Raw genomic sequence first — 20173 nt, forward strand, 5'->3', positions numbered from 1 at the left:
TTTTTTTTTTTTTGGTTGAGAAATCTGCATGGTGGCGGAGGAAATTCCATCGTGGCGGACCGCCACGATGAAATGCATGTATAGGAAACACTGATAGAGGTACTATGGCAATATACGTAACATAGCCTAGAGAGGCTATATTAACAAGTGCATACCCTTATAGAACCCTAGTGTCTGGGTTGCCCCCCTTGTACTGTTTCTCTGTTCTCCAGTGTCTATATAATAAAAAATAATAAAAAGTCTAGGTTTAGAAGAAGGTGATAGAAGTAGATTTTTCCTGAGCTGGATTATTTCTCCTGCAACGACTGGTGGATTGATGATTCACTTGCTTAGTCAAATGTATTGAGTGTAAGTCGCTTTGGAATAAGGCGTCTGCTAAATGCCAAAAATGTAATAATAATAATAATAATAATACATTTTATTTATAAAAGCACTTTACATAGGAAATCTCAGAGTGCTACAATTAAACACAGGAAGATCAGTGGCGTATCGCAAAATCCCGAGGCCCCCCCGCAAGGTGGCGGCCTTTCGCAACCGAGGTAAAAAAAAAAGTGCGTTTTTTAGAGTGCGAAATTTCGCAATATGCACTCTACATTCTAAATGCTTGACTTAGCGAAAGGTACAAACAAGTGAGAGCAATAGCCTATAACTAAAACCAAATTGTAGACTACATCAGTAGAATGTATTATAAAGTAGAAAAGTACAAGCTTTATTTCTTTTAACAAAGTGTGTGTGCACAGCAGTGCGATATCTGTAAACATACAACCTGTACACTCTCCGCTAAGGGTTGCCAGATGGGATTAAGAATTTCCAACCTAACCAATCTAAAAACTTGTAAATCCACCAAAAACCAGCCCATCTGGCAACCCTGTCTCCGCTGCATCAGAGTCTACTTGTTGCGCAAAATAGCCCAGGGTTTGTCAAATCCTTTGTTGGACATCTAGTTTCTTAAGTCCTGGTATATTGTGGCATTTCTTTACTGTTTGCCATCTGGTCTAGGAATACCCAGGGAGACGCAGAAAGCAGAAGTAGAATAGAATAGTAGAATACAAAAAGAAACAGCTATATATAGCCTAACCATGCTAAATTATGTACTGACAGTCTGTGACTGTGAACCTGGCCGGACCCTGCCCTTCTGCCTGACTTTGAGTATGATGCTGCCCAAATAAATGTTATTGTTTAGTGCTGTACGCTGTCGTGGTATTATATTGTGTGAATTATCATCTGTATGTTGTTTTTCTTTCACTCGACTAACCGCCGAGATAATACTTGAGACATGTACTTCCGTAAACTTTTTTTTTTTTTTTTTTACAATATCGAACCGACAGTCCCACATATAGCGGCTATAATGTCCGAATAGAGAATCTACCACCACCTAAAGAATGCTTATTGTACTTGTATCCATGTTGAGAGTGAATGACACATGGACAGACAATCAGGCAGCAAGGTGCACCGAAGCAAACTGACACTGAACCCCTCATATAGGGCTTTCACACCGGCAAAGAACCGTGCCGGTTCGCGTTTGGGAACGTCCGAACGTTGGCGTATAGGCCTATATATTAAAATTAAGGTTGACACAATGAAGGGCCACTTATTTTCTTTGTTTTATAAAAAAAAAAAAAATGTATCCAATGTTAGGGGGCCCCCTAGTGGCTGGGGCCCCCCCGTGGTGCGTCGCTTGCGGGCCCGTCCGCTACGCCACTGAGGAAGATGTAAATGTTAATGTAGTGCCATTAGTCTCATCATAAAACCGTGGATGAGGAGGGTTCAGCAGTTTATTTAAAAAGAACAAACTCATTTTCAAAGGTCTGTGATGGACGGGGCGGGGGGGGGGGGGGGGGGGAGGCGACTGTGGGCTGATGTCAGTCGTCTTCTGCTGTCCAATATGTAGGTTCTCATCATTCAGCATCACAATAGGCTGTGTGATCGTTCCCTCTGTCAGCTGGGAGGCAGGTTGTCCTCCATAGAGACGCATTGAAAACTCTGGTTATTCTGTCGTATTAAAACCCCCCCACTATTATCTTGAGGCGGCTGTGGCGCAGGAGGTAGAGTCGCCATCTAATCATCACAAGGTTGGCAGAGCAGCGGTTCGAGCCCCGGCTGGCCACATGTCGAAGTGTCCTTGGGCAAGACACTGAACCCCAAAATTGCTCCCAGTGAGCGGGCCGGCGCCTTGCATGGTGTGACAAATCACAATTAAGTGACAAAAAATGACAAATAAGGTTAAACCAGCTGGTTTAAGTTTATGCAGTGGATCTGTCTGGAGATTCATACAGTCACCATCATTTCGCAACAAGACAAACCTCTCCTAGTTGAGAGAGCTCTTCCAGTTGGCATATTTCTGCCATGTCATGTCAGAAAGGCCCTCAGGATTATTAGGGACCCCAGCCACCCCAATCAGAAGCTGTTGGAGTCGCTGCCGTCGGGGAAACGGTACCGAAGCCTCGGGGCTGAAACCCAGAGGACGTCACACAGCTACTTCCCTCCAGCAATCAGCCTCCTGGGGAAACGCACTGGAAGATGCAGAAAAAAAAAGACTGTCCCCCCCCAAACCAGCCACATTCACACTACAGAAATAATATATATTTTATGACTACTTCCACACTACCTGACTACTTGTACTGTATTATATTGCATTTCATCTTATTGGACTCTGCACAGCATTTTTGCGTTGAATTGATTCCACTGTAATACGACTACCATCACTGTATTACTTTATTATTATGTTATTATTACTTACTTTACTTATGTTACTTCACTCTATTATTGTGATTGTGTATCTTGCTGCAATGCCCATGTTGAAGAACCTGAGCCAAATATGTTTACTCTTGTGTAGTGGTACAGTGGGATGTAATAAAATAAATTCTGGTTCTGGTGCTTCTTAGTGGGCCTCACTTGTGGGATACAAACCCAGACTAACTTCCCTCCCGTATTCTCAGATCTCCTCTGCCAACCAACTTGTCATCCCTTCTGCCCGCCTGACTACTATGGGATCTAGAGCCTTCAGCCGTTCTGCTCCCCGTCTCTGGAACTCTCTGCCACCTAACATACGCAATATTGACACACTCACCACTTTCTTTTTTTCTTCTTTTTTTTTTAAGTGGGGCAGTCCCACTCATATTTTAAATTTTTATTGACCGTTACAGTGAAGATTTAGACAGGAAGGAGGGGGAGAGAGAGAGGAGGGATGACATGCAGGATATGTCCCCGGCCGGAATTGATTGTTGGCCATTCCATTTTGTGTTTTTTTAGGGGTAAGATCTCGGCACCGATACCGATATACACCATGGAAGGCTTTTCATAGTGGACAGACTATGAAGCATGTGGCCTTCAGTGCTTTTGCAGGCTAGCTGAGGGCAGTTTCAGATTAGTGTGAAATTCCCCTGAAAAACAATTTAGAGGGAAATAATGGAAGTGCCGTGCACACACGTGTGTTGTCATTGTCACACCACAGATCTTTTGTGTCACGTTCTAATGCTCTGGGCATGTCGGGATCTGATGTAATGATCAGATTTTTCTTTTAAAAATGTGAATACATTTCCGCATTGTTGAAAACAACGCTAGGCAACAAACACAGCTTGTTTTGTGAGCCTGCTAACAATGTAAAGTAGTGTTATAGTAGCAGTGGGGATTACTCACTGAATCCATTGCACTGCACTAGTTTGGCTTGACTAGCGACTTTGTGTTGTGATTCTCAACAACGTCAAAACGTAGTTCCCCCGTGTAGTCCGAACATTTTGATTGGTTGCCGATATGAGGACCAAAAGACGAGAACGTGTCACGTTTCTTCTGTGTACACTGGCGACCGCCTGCTGACAGTCTGTCACCAGGCTCAGCTGTCAGAATGCGGCGGCACAAGTGGATCAAAATAACCATGTTTCTATCGGACGAAACCCCCCTCTGCCCTCCCTGTCCTCCAGTTTGACTGACTGGGTTCATGCTCAGGACAGACTAACAGGCATCTCAAAGTGCTGCTTAAAGATCCGGCCGTAGGATGCAAATGACAACCGTGACAATACAACACTCTTTGTTGTTCTTCCCTCCATGTTTTGAAATTGGAAATGGCCAATTGTTTGGGGAGAGACAGTCGTTTATATATATGTTACTGTTATGCATCGACGGCAGGATTGACTAGGTTTTTTCCCATTTTGTTGAATCCAATATCATTTGGAGAGTAAGATATTTAACATGTTCTAACCCATAAGCTGCATACTCCAGAGCCTGTCATGGCCTTCTAAACCATGAACTTTGAACATGACTGTATGGATAACATTTGCAAATATATTTGGAAATAGGTCAGCTGTTGTTTTCATAAGACTCTAGGGCTCCCCCTACTGGTCAGATATCAGAAGTGGACTCACTCAAGATCACTGTTCTCAAGAGCCATAAAACAGATTACTCTGCATGACAGTATTACAATGAGCACCCACATGTCTTGATTTGTTACATTTTGAGCCAAATGAGGATCCCACTATCTCCTAAACAGTCTCCCACTATCTCCTAAACAGTCTCCCACTATCTCCTAAACAGTATCTCACAGTGACAATATTGAGACCCCAAATCAATGCTGGATAGAGAATGAAACGCGGCCACTGGCTGGTTGCTTTAATAAAGTATTGTGTGTTTGATCATGAACACTAGCACAGTGATTCTCAACCAGGGGACGTAGGAACACCAGGAGGGGCTCAGAGAGCTTCCATTTCATTGGCCGTTTCACCATGAATGTATGCTTTTACACATTGTCCCACATAATAATGGCGTCATATGGCCATGCCACAGAATCACTAGGACAGAGGGAGCAGTAGAAGTTGTAGATGTCGCACTTGGAGGTTTTTCAGCATTACACACAAACCAGGGAATTTTGGGGGGAGTGATTGATCTGGATTATGTGTCCTGGCCTTGAGAGGAGCCCTCGGCCAGTCTTGTATAAATGGTAAAGTGATCTCAGAGCGAGGCTCCAGTTTCTCTCCCTCACAGACCTGTCGGCAAAAAACGATCCGGCTAGATTTGGGACTGGAGCAAGGGGGGGCTTATCTGATACTTTCCAAAAAAAGACACCTCACCCCACCCCTCGATCTCAGCCCAGCAGAGACAGTCCACAGCACATCTGGTAACACTGACGGCACATTGTACTTTTTGCTCTTTTCTTGAGGCTTGAGTTTCCTCAATAATTTTTTGTAAAGACTCCAGTCACCCAAATATCACTGAGACTCGGATAGAGAAAGAAAAAATAAATGAAGAAATGGATAACATGTATTCTCTCTCTTGTCATTCATAAGCACTATTCAGACGGGATTAGTATTATCTGGTGACCTCATGTAATTAGGAATCACCCCCCGACGTCTGTGTTTCACGTGGAGAATTCCCCCTGGATAAGCGAAGTCTGTGTTTTACGGAATATCCGGGGGAATTTACGGTCATTCCACATATGATGTCATGGCTCTGTGTAACAGGATATGATGTCATGGCTCTGTGTAACAGGATATGATGTCATGGCTCTGTGTAACAGGATATGATGTCATGGCTCTGTGTAACAGGATATGATGTCATGGCTCTGTGTAACAGGATATGATGTCATGGCTCTGTGTAACAGGATATGATGTCATGGCTCTGTGTAACAGGATATGATGTCATGGCTCTGTGTAACAGGATATGATGTCATGGCTCTGTGTAACAGGATATGATATCATGGCTCTGTGTAACAGCCTCTTCATGAACAACAAGCACAACAGGCGTTGGTTTAGGTCTCCAACACATGGCAGAAAAAAGGTGCTGGAGAAACAAACTCACCCCAAATCACTGACATGTCGATTAGCACAGCATACGTATTATCTCGGGACGTCTGTGATGGTGTCCAGCGAATTAGAGAGAGTCCAGTGAATTAGGGTAGGTCATTTGCGTTGGAATTTTTAATTCGCCGAATTCGGCTAATTCGCACAGGATTACGAACACAGATGACCAATTACTAAAAATCGCCAGAGGTCCCCAGATAATACTAATTCTGTCCGAATAGGGCTATTATATAGAGTACAAATGGAAATACTTGTCCCCAATGCCCATTCCCTGGTCTTTAGGAGCAATTGGTTGGGACCTGTGCCGAGAGCAAAAAAACACCAAAGTCTAACAATTGACTGACAAGTTGATTGCATTGCGAATAAAACTATTATTATTATTATTATGATATGAAAAGAGATGGAGCAGCAGATGTCATCCTGCTGCTCTCCAGCCTCGTTAACCCCTCAGCTCTCTGACGTTTCTTAGTTTTCCTGCCATCTGCTGTTCAGACACATTGAGGTTCTTCCAACAGGACACCCGATATCGTCTCGTAATACACTTTTGGGTGTTCACTATAAATAAGACTCAGATGAACAAAGCTCTGTCTGGAAATGCTTTATGAAAGCAGCAGGCCGTCCTCACTTCCCCCATTAATGAGCTGGCAGTGTGAGGAGCAGAGCTGGTCAGTTTACAGCCCGTCCCCCCTCCTCCATCCCCTCCACCTCCACCACCACCACCACCCCCTCCACCTCTCTGAGAGCTACCAAGACTTAAAGGGTGGGTTGACCCAAATTGTGTTGTGTTCATTATATGAACATGTAATAAAAAATACAAGTTACGGTGGTTTTCACAATAACCAAGACTGTCGATCAACCAAGACAGTTGGTGAATGTTTGGGTCGTTTTAGTTCTTCTCAGCAGCCCAGTCAGCAGGTTAGAGTGATGTCAGCAGGTTAGCGTGATGTCAGCAGGTTAGAGTGATGTCAGCAGGTTAGCGTGATGTCAGCAGGTTAGCGTGATGTCAGCAGGTTAGAGTGATGTCAGCAGGTTAGAGTGATGTCAGCAGGTTAGAGTGATGTCAGCAGGTTAGAGTGATGTCAGCAGGTTAGAGTGATGTCAGCAGGTTAACGTGATGTCAGCAGGTTAGCGTGATGTCAGCAGGTTAGAGTGATGTCAGCAGGTTAGCGTGATGTCAGCAGGTTAGAGTGATGTCAGCAGGTTAGAGTGATGTCAGCAGGTTAGAGTGATGTCAGCAGGTTAGCGTGATGTCAGCAGGTTTGAGTGATGTTAGCGTGATGTCAGCAGGTTAGCGTGATGTCAGCAGGTTAGAGTGATGTTAGCGTGATGTCAGCAGGTTAGCGTGATGTCAGCAGGTTAGCGTGATGTCAGCAGGTTAGCGTGATGTCAGCAGGTTAGAGTGATGTCAGCAGGTTTGAGTGATGTTAGCGTGATGTCAGCAGGTTAGCGTGATGTCAGCAGGTTAGCGTGATGTCAGCAGGTTAGCGTGATGTCAGCAGGTTAGAGTGATGTCAGCAGGTTAGCGTGATGTCAGCAGGTTAGCGTGATGTCAGCAGGTTAGAGTGATGTCAGCAGGTTAGCGTGATGTCAGCAGGTTAGCGTGATGTCAGCAGGTTAGCGTGATGTCAGCAGGTTAGAGTGATGTCAGCAGGTTAGCGTGATGTCAGCAGGTTAGAGTGATGTCAGCAGGTTAGCGTGATGTCAGCAGGTTTGAGTGATGTTAGCGTGATGTCAGCAGGTTAGCGTGATGTCAGCAGGTTAGAGTGATGTTAGCGTGATGTCAGCAGGTTAGCGTGATGTCAGCAGGTTAGCGTGATGTCAGCAGGTTAGCGTGATGTCAGCAGGTTAGAGTGATGTCAGCAGGTTTGAGTGATGTTAGCGTGATGTCAGCAGGTTAGCGTGATGTCAGCAGGTTAGCGTGATGTCAGCAGGTTAGCGTGATGTCAGCAGGTTAGCGTGATGTCAGCAGGTTAGCGTGATGTCAGCAGGTTAGAGTGATGTCAGCAGGTTAGCGTGATGTCAGCAGGTTAGCGTGATGTCAGCAGGTTAGCGTGATGTCAGCAGGTTAGAGTGATGTCAGCAGGTTAGCGTGATGTCAGCAGGTTAGAGTGATGTCAGCAGGTTAGCGTGATGTCAGCAGGTTTGAGTGATGTTAGCGTGATGTCAGCAGGTTAGCGTGATGTCAGCAGGTTAGAGTGATGTTAGCGTGATGTCAGCAGGTTAGCGTGATGTCAGCAGGTTAGCGTGATGTCAGCAGGTTAGCGTGATGTCAGCAGGTTAGAGTGATGTCAGCAGGTTTGAGTGATGTTAGCGTGATGTCAGCAGGTTAGCGTGATGTCAGCAGGTTAGAGTGATGTTAGCGTGATGTCAGCAGGTTTGAGTGATGTTAGCGTGATGTCAGCAGGTTAGCGTGATGTCAGCAGGTTAGAGAGATGTTAGCGTGATGTCAGCAGGTTAGCGTGATGTCAGCAGGTTAGCGTGTTGTCAGCAGGTTAGAGTGATGTCAGCAGGTTAGAGTGATGTCAGCAGGTTTGAGTGATGTTAGCGTGATGTCAGCAGGTTAGCGTGATGTTTAGTTTAGTTTAGTTTATTTATTTAGCACACAAGAAATTGTGCAAGGAGGGAACGAAGCCCAGAAGGCTTGTACAGAGTTCCACTCCACGTCCATATCATTGTTTCAAATGAAAATCAAGGGACACTTACTGCACGTCAATAGGAGAAAAGAAACCGCAAACAAAATCATATCCATCGGGCAGAAAGGTAGGATAGCACATACAAACACACAAGACAAAAACAAAACAAACAAAAATAACTGAAAATAGATACAAGGATAGTAAGATTAGTAAAAAAATAAACATAGATTTCCATCTAGCCCACCTTTCAACGGGAAAAGCACTACAATATAAAATGTGATGTCAGCAGGTTAGCGTGAGCATCCCTAACAGGAGTGTTAAACTCACACGTTTCTGTTGTCAGCAAATCCAGAGGGTCGCCGCTGAATGAAGAGAAGTGTAAGCCTCATATTGTTTATGACAACTGCAGGTGCTCCCTCCTGGCCTAGATGGGAGAGGAGACATTCACCTCATCTCTCCATAGTGTTTCAAATGAGACTGCTTTCCCAAGCTGTCACAGTAATAATGAAATAAGGCTTTCCATCCATGACTCTTCCGGTGTGCTCCTGGTCGGTTGCACCACGTCTTACTAAGTACAAACTAACCCTAGTTATAGCGTAAGTATTTACTAAATCAAGATTTAGTCACTACTAAACTTGAATGGGTTGCACCAAGCACACTAGTTATGACGTAGAGCTTAGTAACTACTAAATATTTATACATACCCCTAGGGTGGTGTAAGTTATAACTAACTCGTAGCTTACCGTCGTTACCTCAGCGGAGATAAAGTAGCCTGCCGAAGCAGGGGAAAACCAGCCTATGGAAGATAGCGATTCAGTTCCTGCATTTCTACATTTATTTTGTTTGTACAATAAAAAGACACATGAGCCGTAGTTATGACAAATTAAATTGTTTATTAATACAATGTATTAAATGTTGGCTTGTAGTTCCATGCTTATGGTAGGATCACAATCACAAAATACAACGTAAATGACGAGTGACGGCCACAACACAATATTTGAAATAACTAAGGTCTGTCTCAAGCTAGGTTAGCTGGGGTTGACAAGACGGAAGCGGTGGTATTTTCACTATATTGGGAATCTACATGGTGAAATGCATTCTTAGACATGTCTACGTTGTCATTATTACAAAGATGCCACTTGAAATGCATGAAATCTAAGTTTATTCGTGTCTTACACACACGTTCGCCTAGAATTTGACTGCCTGTAGCCCAGTCACAAATGATCCCAGCTTCAGACGAACAGGTTGGTTGTTATTGTGCTTGCTGCAGCAAGCCCACGAGATGTTATTGATCATATATATTTATTTTAATCCTGTTCTTTTACCAACTGCTAAGACAACAATATAGTAAGCTAGTTACCTTAGCTAGCTAAAGATATTGGCCCCCCAAATCATTTTACAACTTGTTTAATGCAATAACTTGCAATAACAACCAACTTGTCCGTCTGAAGCTACAATACTGGGACCATTCAATTATGTTACGATGTTTCTATGGAACTCTGCAGTGAAGGTATCTTAGCAACGTAATGTTGCTAGCGAAGTTTCCCACAGAAGTGGGGAAAAAAACGTCAGATCAGATATATAAACGGGTTATTTCGATTTTTAGTAAACAACTAGTTTGAAACTAGCTAGTAACAGCTAGAGGTTTAGTAACTACTAAATGCCTGCATTTAGTAATGACTTACGCCAAATTGGTGCAACCCAGTCCTGACTTTTATAGATAATTCCAACCACAAACATAATGACAGTAGTAGTAGTATAACATAATGTAGTAGTAGTAGTATAACATAATTCAATTCAATTCAACTTTATTCGCCATGTGCAGTGCACTAGGAACATGACTTAGTATTCTACCATGCTGAACAAGATACAGTACATACAACAGCAAGACGACAATACAACAATACTCAAGACAAAATATACAGTACCAATATGAGTGAATAAATATACTGTACAACTTAGTGCAAGAACATGTAAAGTGCAGGTGCAATGATCAGGAGTTATTGAAGAGGGCTCTGGCTTTGGGGAAGAAACTGTTCAAGCGTGATGTTTTTGTCCTGGTGGCCCTGTACCGCTGTCCAGAAGGGAGTCATTCAAACAAGCTGTGAGCTGGATGTGAGGGGTCAGCCACAAGCCTGCGTGCTCTCTTCAATGATCTGGAGCTATGGAGGTCTGTGATGGGAGGCAGGGTGGTGGTGGTGGTGGTGGTGGCTTTGACATGAATGAGAAGATATTGCCTACACTATTTGCAACTGAACATTGTAGTCTGTGTGAAGCTTGGGTTGTTTTTGATTTGATAATGCTAGAAATGTTGTCAATGCAGTCAGTGAAGCTGGACTGGGCCCCCAAATTGGATGCTTTGCACACAAATAATTTAGCAGCACAAAAAGCAACAGGAATCAAACAGGTGTCCAGGCTGCTAGGCAGTCAGTTGTTGTGTCTTTCTTCCACCGTAGCACAACAGCTGCACATAATGCAGAGAAAATACAATGAATGTCAGTATAAGCAGCCCAGTCCTGATGTGATGTTGAAAGCTGCTTATGTGAATACAAGTACAGGACAGTTAATTTAGTTTATTTTATTATATTCTTTGAGAGAATATTAATTTGGATTTACTTTTCAGTAAATTGTACTTTATTAGTAGTAGGTTGTAGCTGGTTGCAGCAGCATTGATAGACATAGTTTTTTTGAAGAAGGAAAGACCCACTGTTTGTTTAGTAAAAAAAAAAAAAAAGTGTGATCATTTTTACCCAGCTATACCGAAATCGTACCGAACCGTGACCGAATGAGTTGTGAACCGTTCCACCCCTAGTATTTAGTCTTTATGAAGCCACATGTGTATTTTGCACAGAGAGAGCCGTCTCTGGGTTCTCCATGTTCTAGCCAAGGTTGTGTGTTTCATATAGCTTACATAGAGGATTAATGATGGAGATCTTTTGTCTCTCTCTCATCCATTACACTTTTGTCTAAATTCAATCCTGTCCTATGTCAATAATTATAAGTGTTATATATCGTCAGTGAGGAGAGGGTGGGGATTCTGTTTGTAACTTTGAAACTCTCAGATTTTCACAGTGGTATAAATGTTATTTCAATTATCAATTACAAAATGCCCAAACCTGCTTTGGTGCTGCTAGTGTTAACCAAAACATTTACATGTTTGGCATTCAGCCTTTATCCAAAAGAGACATAGAACAAATGCATTTGTCTAAGTAAGTACTAATTCATGTTTTACATTTTTTTTAAATGTATTATTATTTAATTATTTCCAGTAGAGAAACTGTCCAGGGGGGGAAGAGGATGAACAAGTAAGCATTCTGCACGTGGGAGGGTAGGGCTCTGGGAATGGAACATCCATTTGACACTAGAAGAGCCGTGAGGGGTCACGGTGACCCCTGTGAGTAAAAACATTTTTATATCTTTGCACTCGATCAAATTTCAGGACCCTCCTTTCATGACTTTTCCTCGATATGTGCGTTCTACCACCCAGGATCCTTACATTTTCAAAATCACTTCAGGATAAGATAGTATAAAGCTGTTTTGCAAAAAAAAAAAAAAGGGCCCTCTAGTGATCTCTGTGTGTAAATAGCAGATTTACATTCTAAAAAGGGGGTCTATTTGACCCCCAAGGCAGCTCTTCTAGTAGGTAAAATAGGCACGGCTGTTGTAGTGTTAATGTTTTTAGTTTTTTTCCATGTGTTTTTTCCATTGACCAGGTTGTTGAGCTGATCTCCAGTGCCATCGGTGACATGGTGCAGGGCATCTACTATGAGAACCCCAACAGTCTGGAGGTAAGACAACCATGCTGCTGTCTCTGTACCTCCACCAGGGCCTGTCTCTCTGCCATGGTCAATCGTTTATTTACTTTATTTGAAGAGGTATGCATAAGGCAGATGTATTGTTTACATACTCACCTTTATTAGGTGAACACCTGTACCTTCGCATTCATGCAATTATCTAATCAGCCAATCGTGTGGCAGCAGCGCAATGTAAAACAGTCTGCAGACACGTCAGCTTCAGGTGATGTTCACATCAACCGTCAGAACGGGGTGAACATGTGATCTCAGTGATGCTGACCATGGCATGATGATGGTGCCAGATGGGCTGGTTTAAAACTGCTGATCTCCTGGGATGTTCACACACAAGTCTCTAGAGCAGTGGTTCTCAACCCTCTCCTCGGGGACCACCAGCCATTCCACATATTTGAGCTGTTCCACCACCAGCACACCTGATTCAACTAATCAAGTACACATCATAATTGCTTTGCACTGTACTTGTACTCATAATGTACTCATGTACTCATAATGGTACAATAAAGAAACAACCACTCTGTTGTGGTGAGCAGAAAAGCATCTCAGAAGGCACAGTGCATCAAACCTTCAGGTGGAGGGCTACAACAGAACCTTGAGGGGGAGGGGCTACAACAGAACCTTGAGGTGGCTGGGCTACAACAGAACCTTGAGGGGGAGGGGCTACAACAGAACCTTGAGGGGGAGGGGCTACAACAGAACCTTGAGGGGGAGGGGCTACAACAGAACCTGGAGGGGGAGGGGCTACAACAGAACCTGGAGGGGGAGGGGCTACAACAGAACCTTGAGGTGGCTGGGCTACAACAGAACCTGGAGGGGGAGGGGCTACAACAGAACCTTGAGGGGGAGGGGCTACAACAGAACCTTGAGGGGGAGGAGGGGCTACAACAGAACCTTGAGGGGGAGGAGCTACAACAGAACCTTGAGGTGGAGGGGCTACAACAGAACCTTGAGGTGGCTGGGCTACAACAGAACCTTGAGGGGGAGGGGCTACAACAGAACCTTGAGGGGGAGGGGCTACAACAGAACCTGGAGGGGGAGGGGCTACAACAGAACCTTGAGGGGGAGGGGCTACAACAGAACCTTGAGGGGGAGGGCTACAACAGAACCTGGAGGGGGAGGAGCTACAACAGAACCTTGAGGGGGAGGGGCTACAACAGAACCTTGAGGGGGAGGGGCTACAACAGAACCTTGAGGGGGAGGGGCTACAACAGAACCTGGAGGGGGAGGAGCTACAACAGAACCTTGAGGTGGCTGGGCTACAACAGAACCTGGAGGGGGGAGGGGCTTCAACAGAACCTTGAGGGGGAGGGGCTACAACAGAACCTTGAGGTGGCTGGGCTACAACAGAACCTTGAGGGGGAGGGGCTACAACAGAACCTTGAGGGGGAGGGGCTACAACAGAACCTGGAGGGGGAGGGGCTACAACAGAACCTTGAGGGGGAGGGGCTACAACAGAACCTTGAGGGGGAGGGCTACAACAGAACCTGGAGGGGGAGGAGCTACAACAGAACCTTGAGGGGGAGGGGCTACAACAGAACCTTGAGGGGGAGGGGCTACAACAGAACCTTGAGGGGGAGGGGCTACAACAGAACCTGGAGGGGGAGGGGCTACAACAGAACCTTGAGGGGGAGGAGCTACAACAGAACCTTGAGGGGGAGGGGCTACAACAGAACCTTGAGGGGGAGGGGCTACAACAGAACCTTGAGGGGGAGGGGCTACAACAGAACCTTGAGGTGGAGGGGCTACAACAGAACCTTGAGGGGGAGGGGCTACAACAGAACCTTGAGGGGGAGGGGCTACAACAGCACCTTGAGGGGGAGGAGCTACAACAGAACCTGGAGGGGGAGGAGCTACAACAGAACCTTGAGGGGGAGGGGCTACAACAGAACCTTGAGGTGGAGGAGCTACAACAGAACCTTGAGGGGGAGGGGCTACAACAGCACCTTGAGGGGGAGGGGCTACAACAGCACCTTGAGGGGGAGGGGCTACAACAGAACCTTGAGGGGGAGGGGCTACAACAGAACCTTGAGGGGGAGGGGCTACAACAGAACCTGGAGGGGGAGGGGCTACAACAGAACCTTGAGGGGGAGGGGCTACAACAGAACCTTGAGGTGGAGGGGCTACAACAGAACCTGGAGGGGGAGGGGCTACAACAGAACCTGGAGGGGGAGGGGCTACAACAGAACCTTGAGGGGGAGGGGCTACAACAGAACCTTGAGGGGGAGGGGCTACAACAGAACCTTGAGGTGGCTGGGCTACAACAGAACCTTGAGGTGGCTGGGCTACAACAGCACCTTGAGGGGGAGGAGCTACAACAGAACCTTGAGGGGGAGGGGCTACAACAGAACCTTGAGGGGGAGGGGCTACAACAGAACCTTGAGGTGGCTGGGCTACAACAGCACCTTGAGGGGGAGGGGCTACAACAGCACCTTGAGGGGGAGGGGCTACAACAGAACCTTGAGGTGGAGGGCTACAACAGAACCTTGAGGTGGAGGGGCTACAACAGAACCTGGAGGGGGAGGGGCTACAACAGAACCTTGAGGGGGAGGGGCTACAACAGAACCTTGAGGGGGAGGAGCTACAACAGAACCTTGAGGGGGAGGGGCTACAACAGAACCTTGAGGGGGAGGGGCTACAACAGAACCTTGAGGTGGAGGGGCTACAACAGCACCTTGAGGTGGCTGGGCTACAACAGAACCTTGAGGGGGAGGAGCTACAACAGAACCTGGAGGGGGGAGGAGCTACAACAGAACCTGGAGGGGGGAGGAGCTACAACAGAACCTGGAGGGGGAGGAGCTACAACAGAACCTGGAGGGGGAGGAGCTACAACAGAACCTGGAGGGGGAGGGGCTACAACAGAACCTTGAGGGGGAGGGGCTACAACAGAACCTGGAGGGGGAGGGGCTACAACAGAACCTTGAGGGGGAGGGGCTACAACAGAACCTGGAGGGGGAGGGGCTACAACAGAACCTTGAGGGGGAGGAGCTACAACAGAACCTTGAGGGGGAGGGGCTACAACAGAACCTTGAGGGGGAGGGGCTACAACAGAACCTGGAGGGGGGAGGAGCTACAACAGAACCTGGAGGGGGAGGAGCTACAACAGAACCTGGAGGGGGAGGAGCTACAACAGAACCTGGAGGGGGAGGGCTACAACAGAACCTGGAGGGGGAGGGGCTACAACAGAACCTGGAGGGGGAGGGGCTACAACAGAACCTTGAGGGGGAGGGGCTACAACAGAACCTGGAGGGGGAGGGGCTACAACAGAACCTGGAGGTGGCTGGGCTACAACAGAACCTTGAGGGGGAGGGGCTACAACAGAACCTTGAGGGGGAGGGGCTACAACAGAACCTGGAGGGGGAGGGGCTACAACAGAACCTGGAGGGGGGAGGGGCTACAACAGAACCTTGAGGGGGAGGGGCTACAACAGAACCTTGAGGGGGAGGGGCTACAACAGAACCTTGAGGGGGAGGGGCTACAACAGAACCTGGAGGGGGAGGGGCTACAACAGAACCTTGAGGTGGAGGGGCTACAACAGCACCTTGAGGGGGAGGGGCTACAACAGAACCTGGAGGGGGAGGGGCTACAACAGAACCTTGAGGGGGAGGGGCTACAACAGAACCTTGAGGGGGAGGGGCTACAACAGAACCTTGAGGGGGAGGGGCTACAACAGAACCTGGAGGGGGAGGGGCTACAACAGCCGAAGGCCACGTCAGGTTCCACTTCTGTCAGCCAATCAGGGTTCGGGTTAACAGCACACAGAACAGGATGACTAGACACTGAGCTGCAATGGGATGGAATTGATAGTTGAAGTATGAAGAAATATCTGTCTAAATTGTAAATTGTAAATATGTTCTGTCTTGTCTTGTGGTTATGTGTGTTTCATGTCCATCTAATAGTCATGTAAAATGTGTGTATGTTCTTTGACACTGCTTTTTGAGCTGTACCGAAAACAAATTCCACCGACCTAGGTCGTGTGGTCATTAAACCATTAAACTATTCATTCATTCATTCATTCATTCATATGATGAATGTAACAGACAAAACACACTTGTTCTAAATAGCTGAAGATGAATATTATTAAAACAATGTTATTGACTTGTGCAGGGCCACTCCTTCACATTAGTGTTGTCTTGTGTTGGAGGATATTTATGAAGAAAACGTACAATGTGTTACAAGTTTCAACATGACATAATAAACGGTTTTAATCACCACTTCATGTTCATCAAGTAAAAGTTGATTTGCTTAATTATTAAACTGCTCTTTAAGGAGAAAAGTCTCACCGATGACATCACCATGACCTCGTGGGAGGAGCAGACATTCCTGTCCCATGGTGCATTGCTGGCAAAGAGCTGTCAGGCCGCGATGGAGCTCGCCAAACATGACAAGGATGCCCAAGGACTCGCCTACAAATACGGCAAACACCTATCACTAGGCCACAAGGTATGTTCAACACACACCTGTCACTAGGCCACAAGGTACGTTCAACACACACCTATCACTAGGCCACAAGGTACGTTCAACACACACCTATCACTAGGCCACAAGGTATGTTCAACACACACCTATCACTAGGCCACAAGGTACGTTCAACACACACCTATCACTAGGCCACAAGGTACGTTCAACACACACCTATCACTAGACCACAAGGTACGTTCAACACACACCTATCACTAGACCACAAGGTATGTTCAACAAATGCAACAAGATGGAAAGATTGCTTTGAAACGTCAGGAAGTGTAGTTTTGCTTTAAGCTCCCTTTGAATGCAAATTCACTTCTGGTGACTTTTTTTGTTTGATGCGTGCACTTTCTTTTATGGCAGACATTCTTGTATTTTTGTTGAATTCTATCAACAATTCTATCTTCTATTAAAGAAAACATTGGATGTGTATGGCTGTTCATGAGTTATTTTTGAAATATCAACAGTAGTCCACCACAAGGTTATTCTGGCTCTGCCATGTGGTAATGTGTCAATCAGGGGTCGTATGAACTTTAAAAAGTCAGCATTTCAAAATACAGACCCCTTAAAAACATGGTTCTGATAGAGTTCACCTGCTGTACATTTGAGAGGCAGTTCTTCCCCTGTGTTTTGCGGAAATTCACACATGCCTATTTTTTTTCTTCTCACGCCTCACACAATGTTGGGTGTTGGAACATAATATTGGTACTGTTAAAAACACTAGTCTGTCCCCTCTTCAACAGTGCGTGACGTTAGAATTATAAGGTTTGTCAAAAAATGTTTTACATAATCTGATCCATTAGGTGTTTATTAATGCCTGTGTGGTGTTTTAAAATGTTGACTTTTTTTGTTAGTAATTAATAAAATACAAAGGTTCCATCTCACAAAACGTAATGGAATGTAAAAACTTTGACGCTCAATATCTCTGAACTACCCTAAACGGAGATAGAACCTTATCATTCTAAACGGAGATAGAACCTTATCATTCTAAACGGAGATAGAACCTTATCATTCTAAGCTCACGAGTGGCCTTTTAAAGTGTGTTTGGGAGACACCAACAGAGGGGTGGGTCGGCCTCAGACAGGCCTGTTTATATATGAAAGGTTGCAACTGAACGCTTTTAACGATTGTTTGCATAAAGATCGACCGCTACCCAAAATCCCATGACCCTTCCAGAGTTATTTTATTATGAAGTGTCACATAATGTCTGTGCGTCCCCGTGGAGGGTCTGGTGTTAACACACATTCACAATGCTTTGGTATTGGAGTGGAATTCAATGTCAACATAGCCACCTCTTCCCACCCTCGAAGTCGCTCCCGGAGCAAACAACCGACGGATGCTCTGCTTGAAAAGGGTAGTTTCGCTCCGGTTAGAAACGACGCATCGAGGCTGTCCATAGGAAAACAACAGCGCATGCGTGTTGATCTGGATAAGAGCGGGCAATTTTCCATTTTTCTGACCAATCAACGTCACGTCTGTTGCTTCGATAGCGTATGTGACTTTGTTTACATAAAGGGCTGTGAGAACGCAAATCAGAGAAATAATTTATGCAACAATGTTGCAATCTCATCCACTTGCTCATCCAGTCATGATTCAGACTTTCATGTGAGAACACACCCTTAGTTAGCACATTGTTAGTCGTCTGACAGAATAAAAACATCTGTGTTTGATTCTGAAAGATCCAAATGCTAATTAAGTCAAGTTTAGAAACCAGGCGCCCTACATTCAAGTGGATCATTCTGAACCCATGCCTTGATTTGAGACCAAAGGGTGTCTCTGAAGTCGCTAACTCCCCATTAGCATTTGACTCTATCCAGTCTCAAATGAAGCCCAAGACAAGGTTGTTTAATGACGCACCACTTGGTCTGTCTCGAACGAGGAATCAGATGATGGTGAGAGAGAAACCTGTTTAGGGCCAGTGTCCTTAACCCATCACTTGCTTGATTGGTTAAAATAATAATTAATAATAAAACAATTATTCTCTTTGCAAAGCTTGTGCTACACTGGTCATGTGGGGTTGGTGTCATCTTATTCTGAGACGGGTCAGATGTTGTGAATAGACAACCTTATAATTGTGTGTGATGTGGTGGTTATTTGCTGTTTGTTTAAAAACGAGGTAAGTTGGTATTTGCAGTTTACTGACAATCTATCAAGGTGTTAAATCAGTGATGGGCCGTCATTTTATTTCAAAGTAATATGTTACTTTAACTATGTGCTTCATGTAGTAATATGTTACTTTAACTATGTGCTTCATGTAGTAATATGTTACTTTAACTATGTGTTTCTGTAGTAATATGTTACTTTAACTATGTGCTTCATGTAGTAATATGTTACTTTAACTATGTGTTCCTGTAGTAATATGTTACTTAAAGTATGTGTTTCTGTAGTAATGTTACTTAAAGTATGTGCTTCCTGTAGTAATATGTTACTTAAAGTATGTTCTCCTGTAGTAATATGTTACTTAAACTATGTGTTTCTGTAGTAATATGTTACTTTAACTATGTGCTTCCTGTGTTTCCCCTCAGCTGAACTCTGACCTGCAGCCTTTCGTGAAGAGCGGAGCGTCTGACCCGGGGGCCTTCAGTCTGAACTCCTGTCCTGTGGTCTTCCACCGGCAGATCGTCGGGCAGGAGAGATGGCATCACCAGCTGCAGCAGGTACTGAACCACCTGATCATTTCATTTGATCGTCATATAATAATATAGGCCATTTAGCTGACGCTTTAGGCGACTTACATTACAGTGAGTGCGTACATTTGTCAGTATATGACATTAACTTTTCACCTCTTGTTCGACAGATTTTCATTCAAAGTACAGAATGTCGTAGACTTTATTGATAGGAGAAACCACACATAGGGCTTTCACACCGGCGTTCGGAAACCTCTGAACCTTGGTGCTGTCTGGCGAACGAGCCCGCGTTCATACCAGTGTAACCTGAACCATCCGCGTCATCAACGCTGGGTGATGAAGGGGCGGGATAAACAAAACAATTCACAACTAGATGGCAGCTACTTCACTGGAAAAGAGGATAATATCTTCCACTACTACAGTATCTGAAATAAACACAATTTTCTGTGAAACAAAACAAAAGACACTTTCTATATGCGTTCTTTTACTAATCCGCTGCTCCATTACTGGAATAGAAACGGTTTACGAAATTCGCGTTCGCGCGTGTGCGTGTGTGTGTTTGCTGAGCATGTGAGGAAGATAGAGAGAATAATGACACTTTTGATATTGTTTTTGATCACTAATGATTAGATTTAGATTAGATTACATTTTGTCTACTTCCTCCTTGCTGGTCTCTGCAGCCTAGAATAGGACACACTCACTGACGACGTGACTGTTCTACGTTTTGGTTCGCGCTTGAGAACCACTATTTTTTGGTGCCCGCTGCGAACCAACTTTTCAGGTTCCGAACCAATTGAGCTTCGGTCTGAACGCGCCGGCCGGTTCCAGACTTGGTTCGCGAACGCGAACCG

General features: G+C 45.2%; 1 protein-coding gene across 1 annotated transcript in view; it reads left to right on the forward strand.

Moving 5' to 3' along the window:
- Positions 1 to 20173, forward strand: part of pdss2 (prenyl (decaprenyl) diphosphate synthase, subunit 2) — a 74060-nt gene that overhangs the window by 35327 nt on the left and 18560 nt on the right. The window contains exons 5-7 of the mRNA XM_080538643.1: positions 12139 to 12213; positions 16501 to 16674; positions 19221 to 19352. Of these exons, the coding sequence (XP_080394769.1) occupies positions 12139 to 12213; positions 16501 to 16674; positions 19221 to 19352 (381 nt within the window). The remainder of the gene's footprint in view (positions 1 to 12138; positions 12214 to 16500; positions 16675 to 19220; positions 19353 to 20173) is intronic.

This window comes from Nansenia antarctica, assembly GCF_963989245.1.
Source record: "Nansenia antarctica genome assembly, chromosome: 8".
Classification (NCBI taxonomy): Eukaryota; Metazoa; Chordata; class Actinopteri; order Argentiniformes; family Microstomatidae; genus Nansenia; species Nansenia antarctica.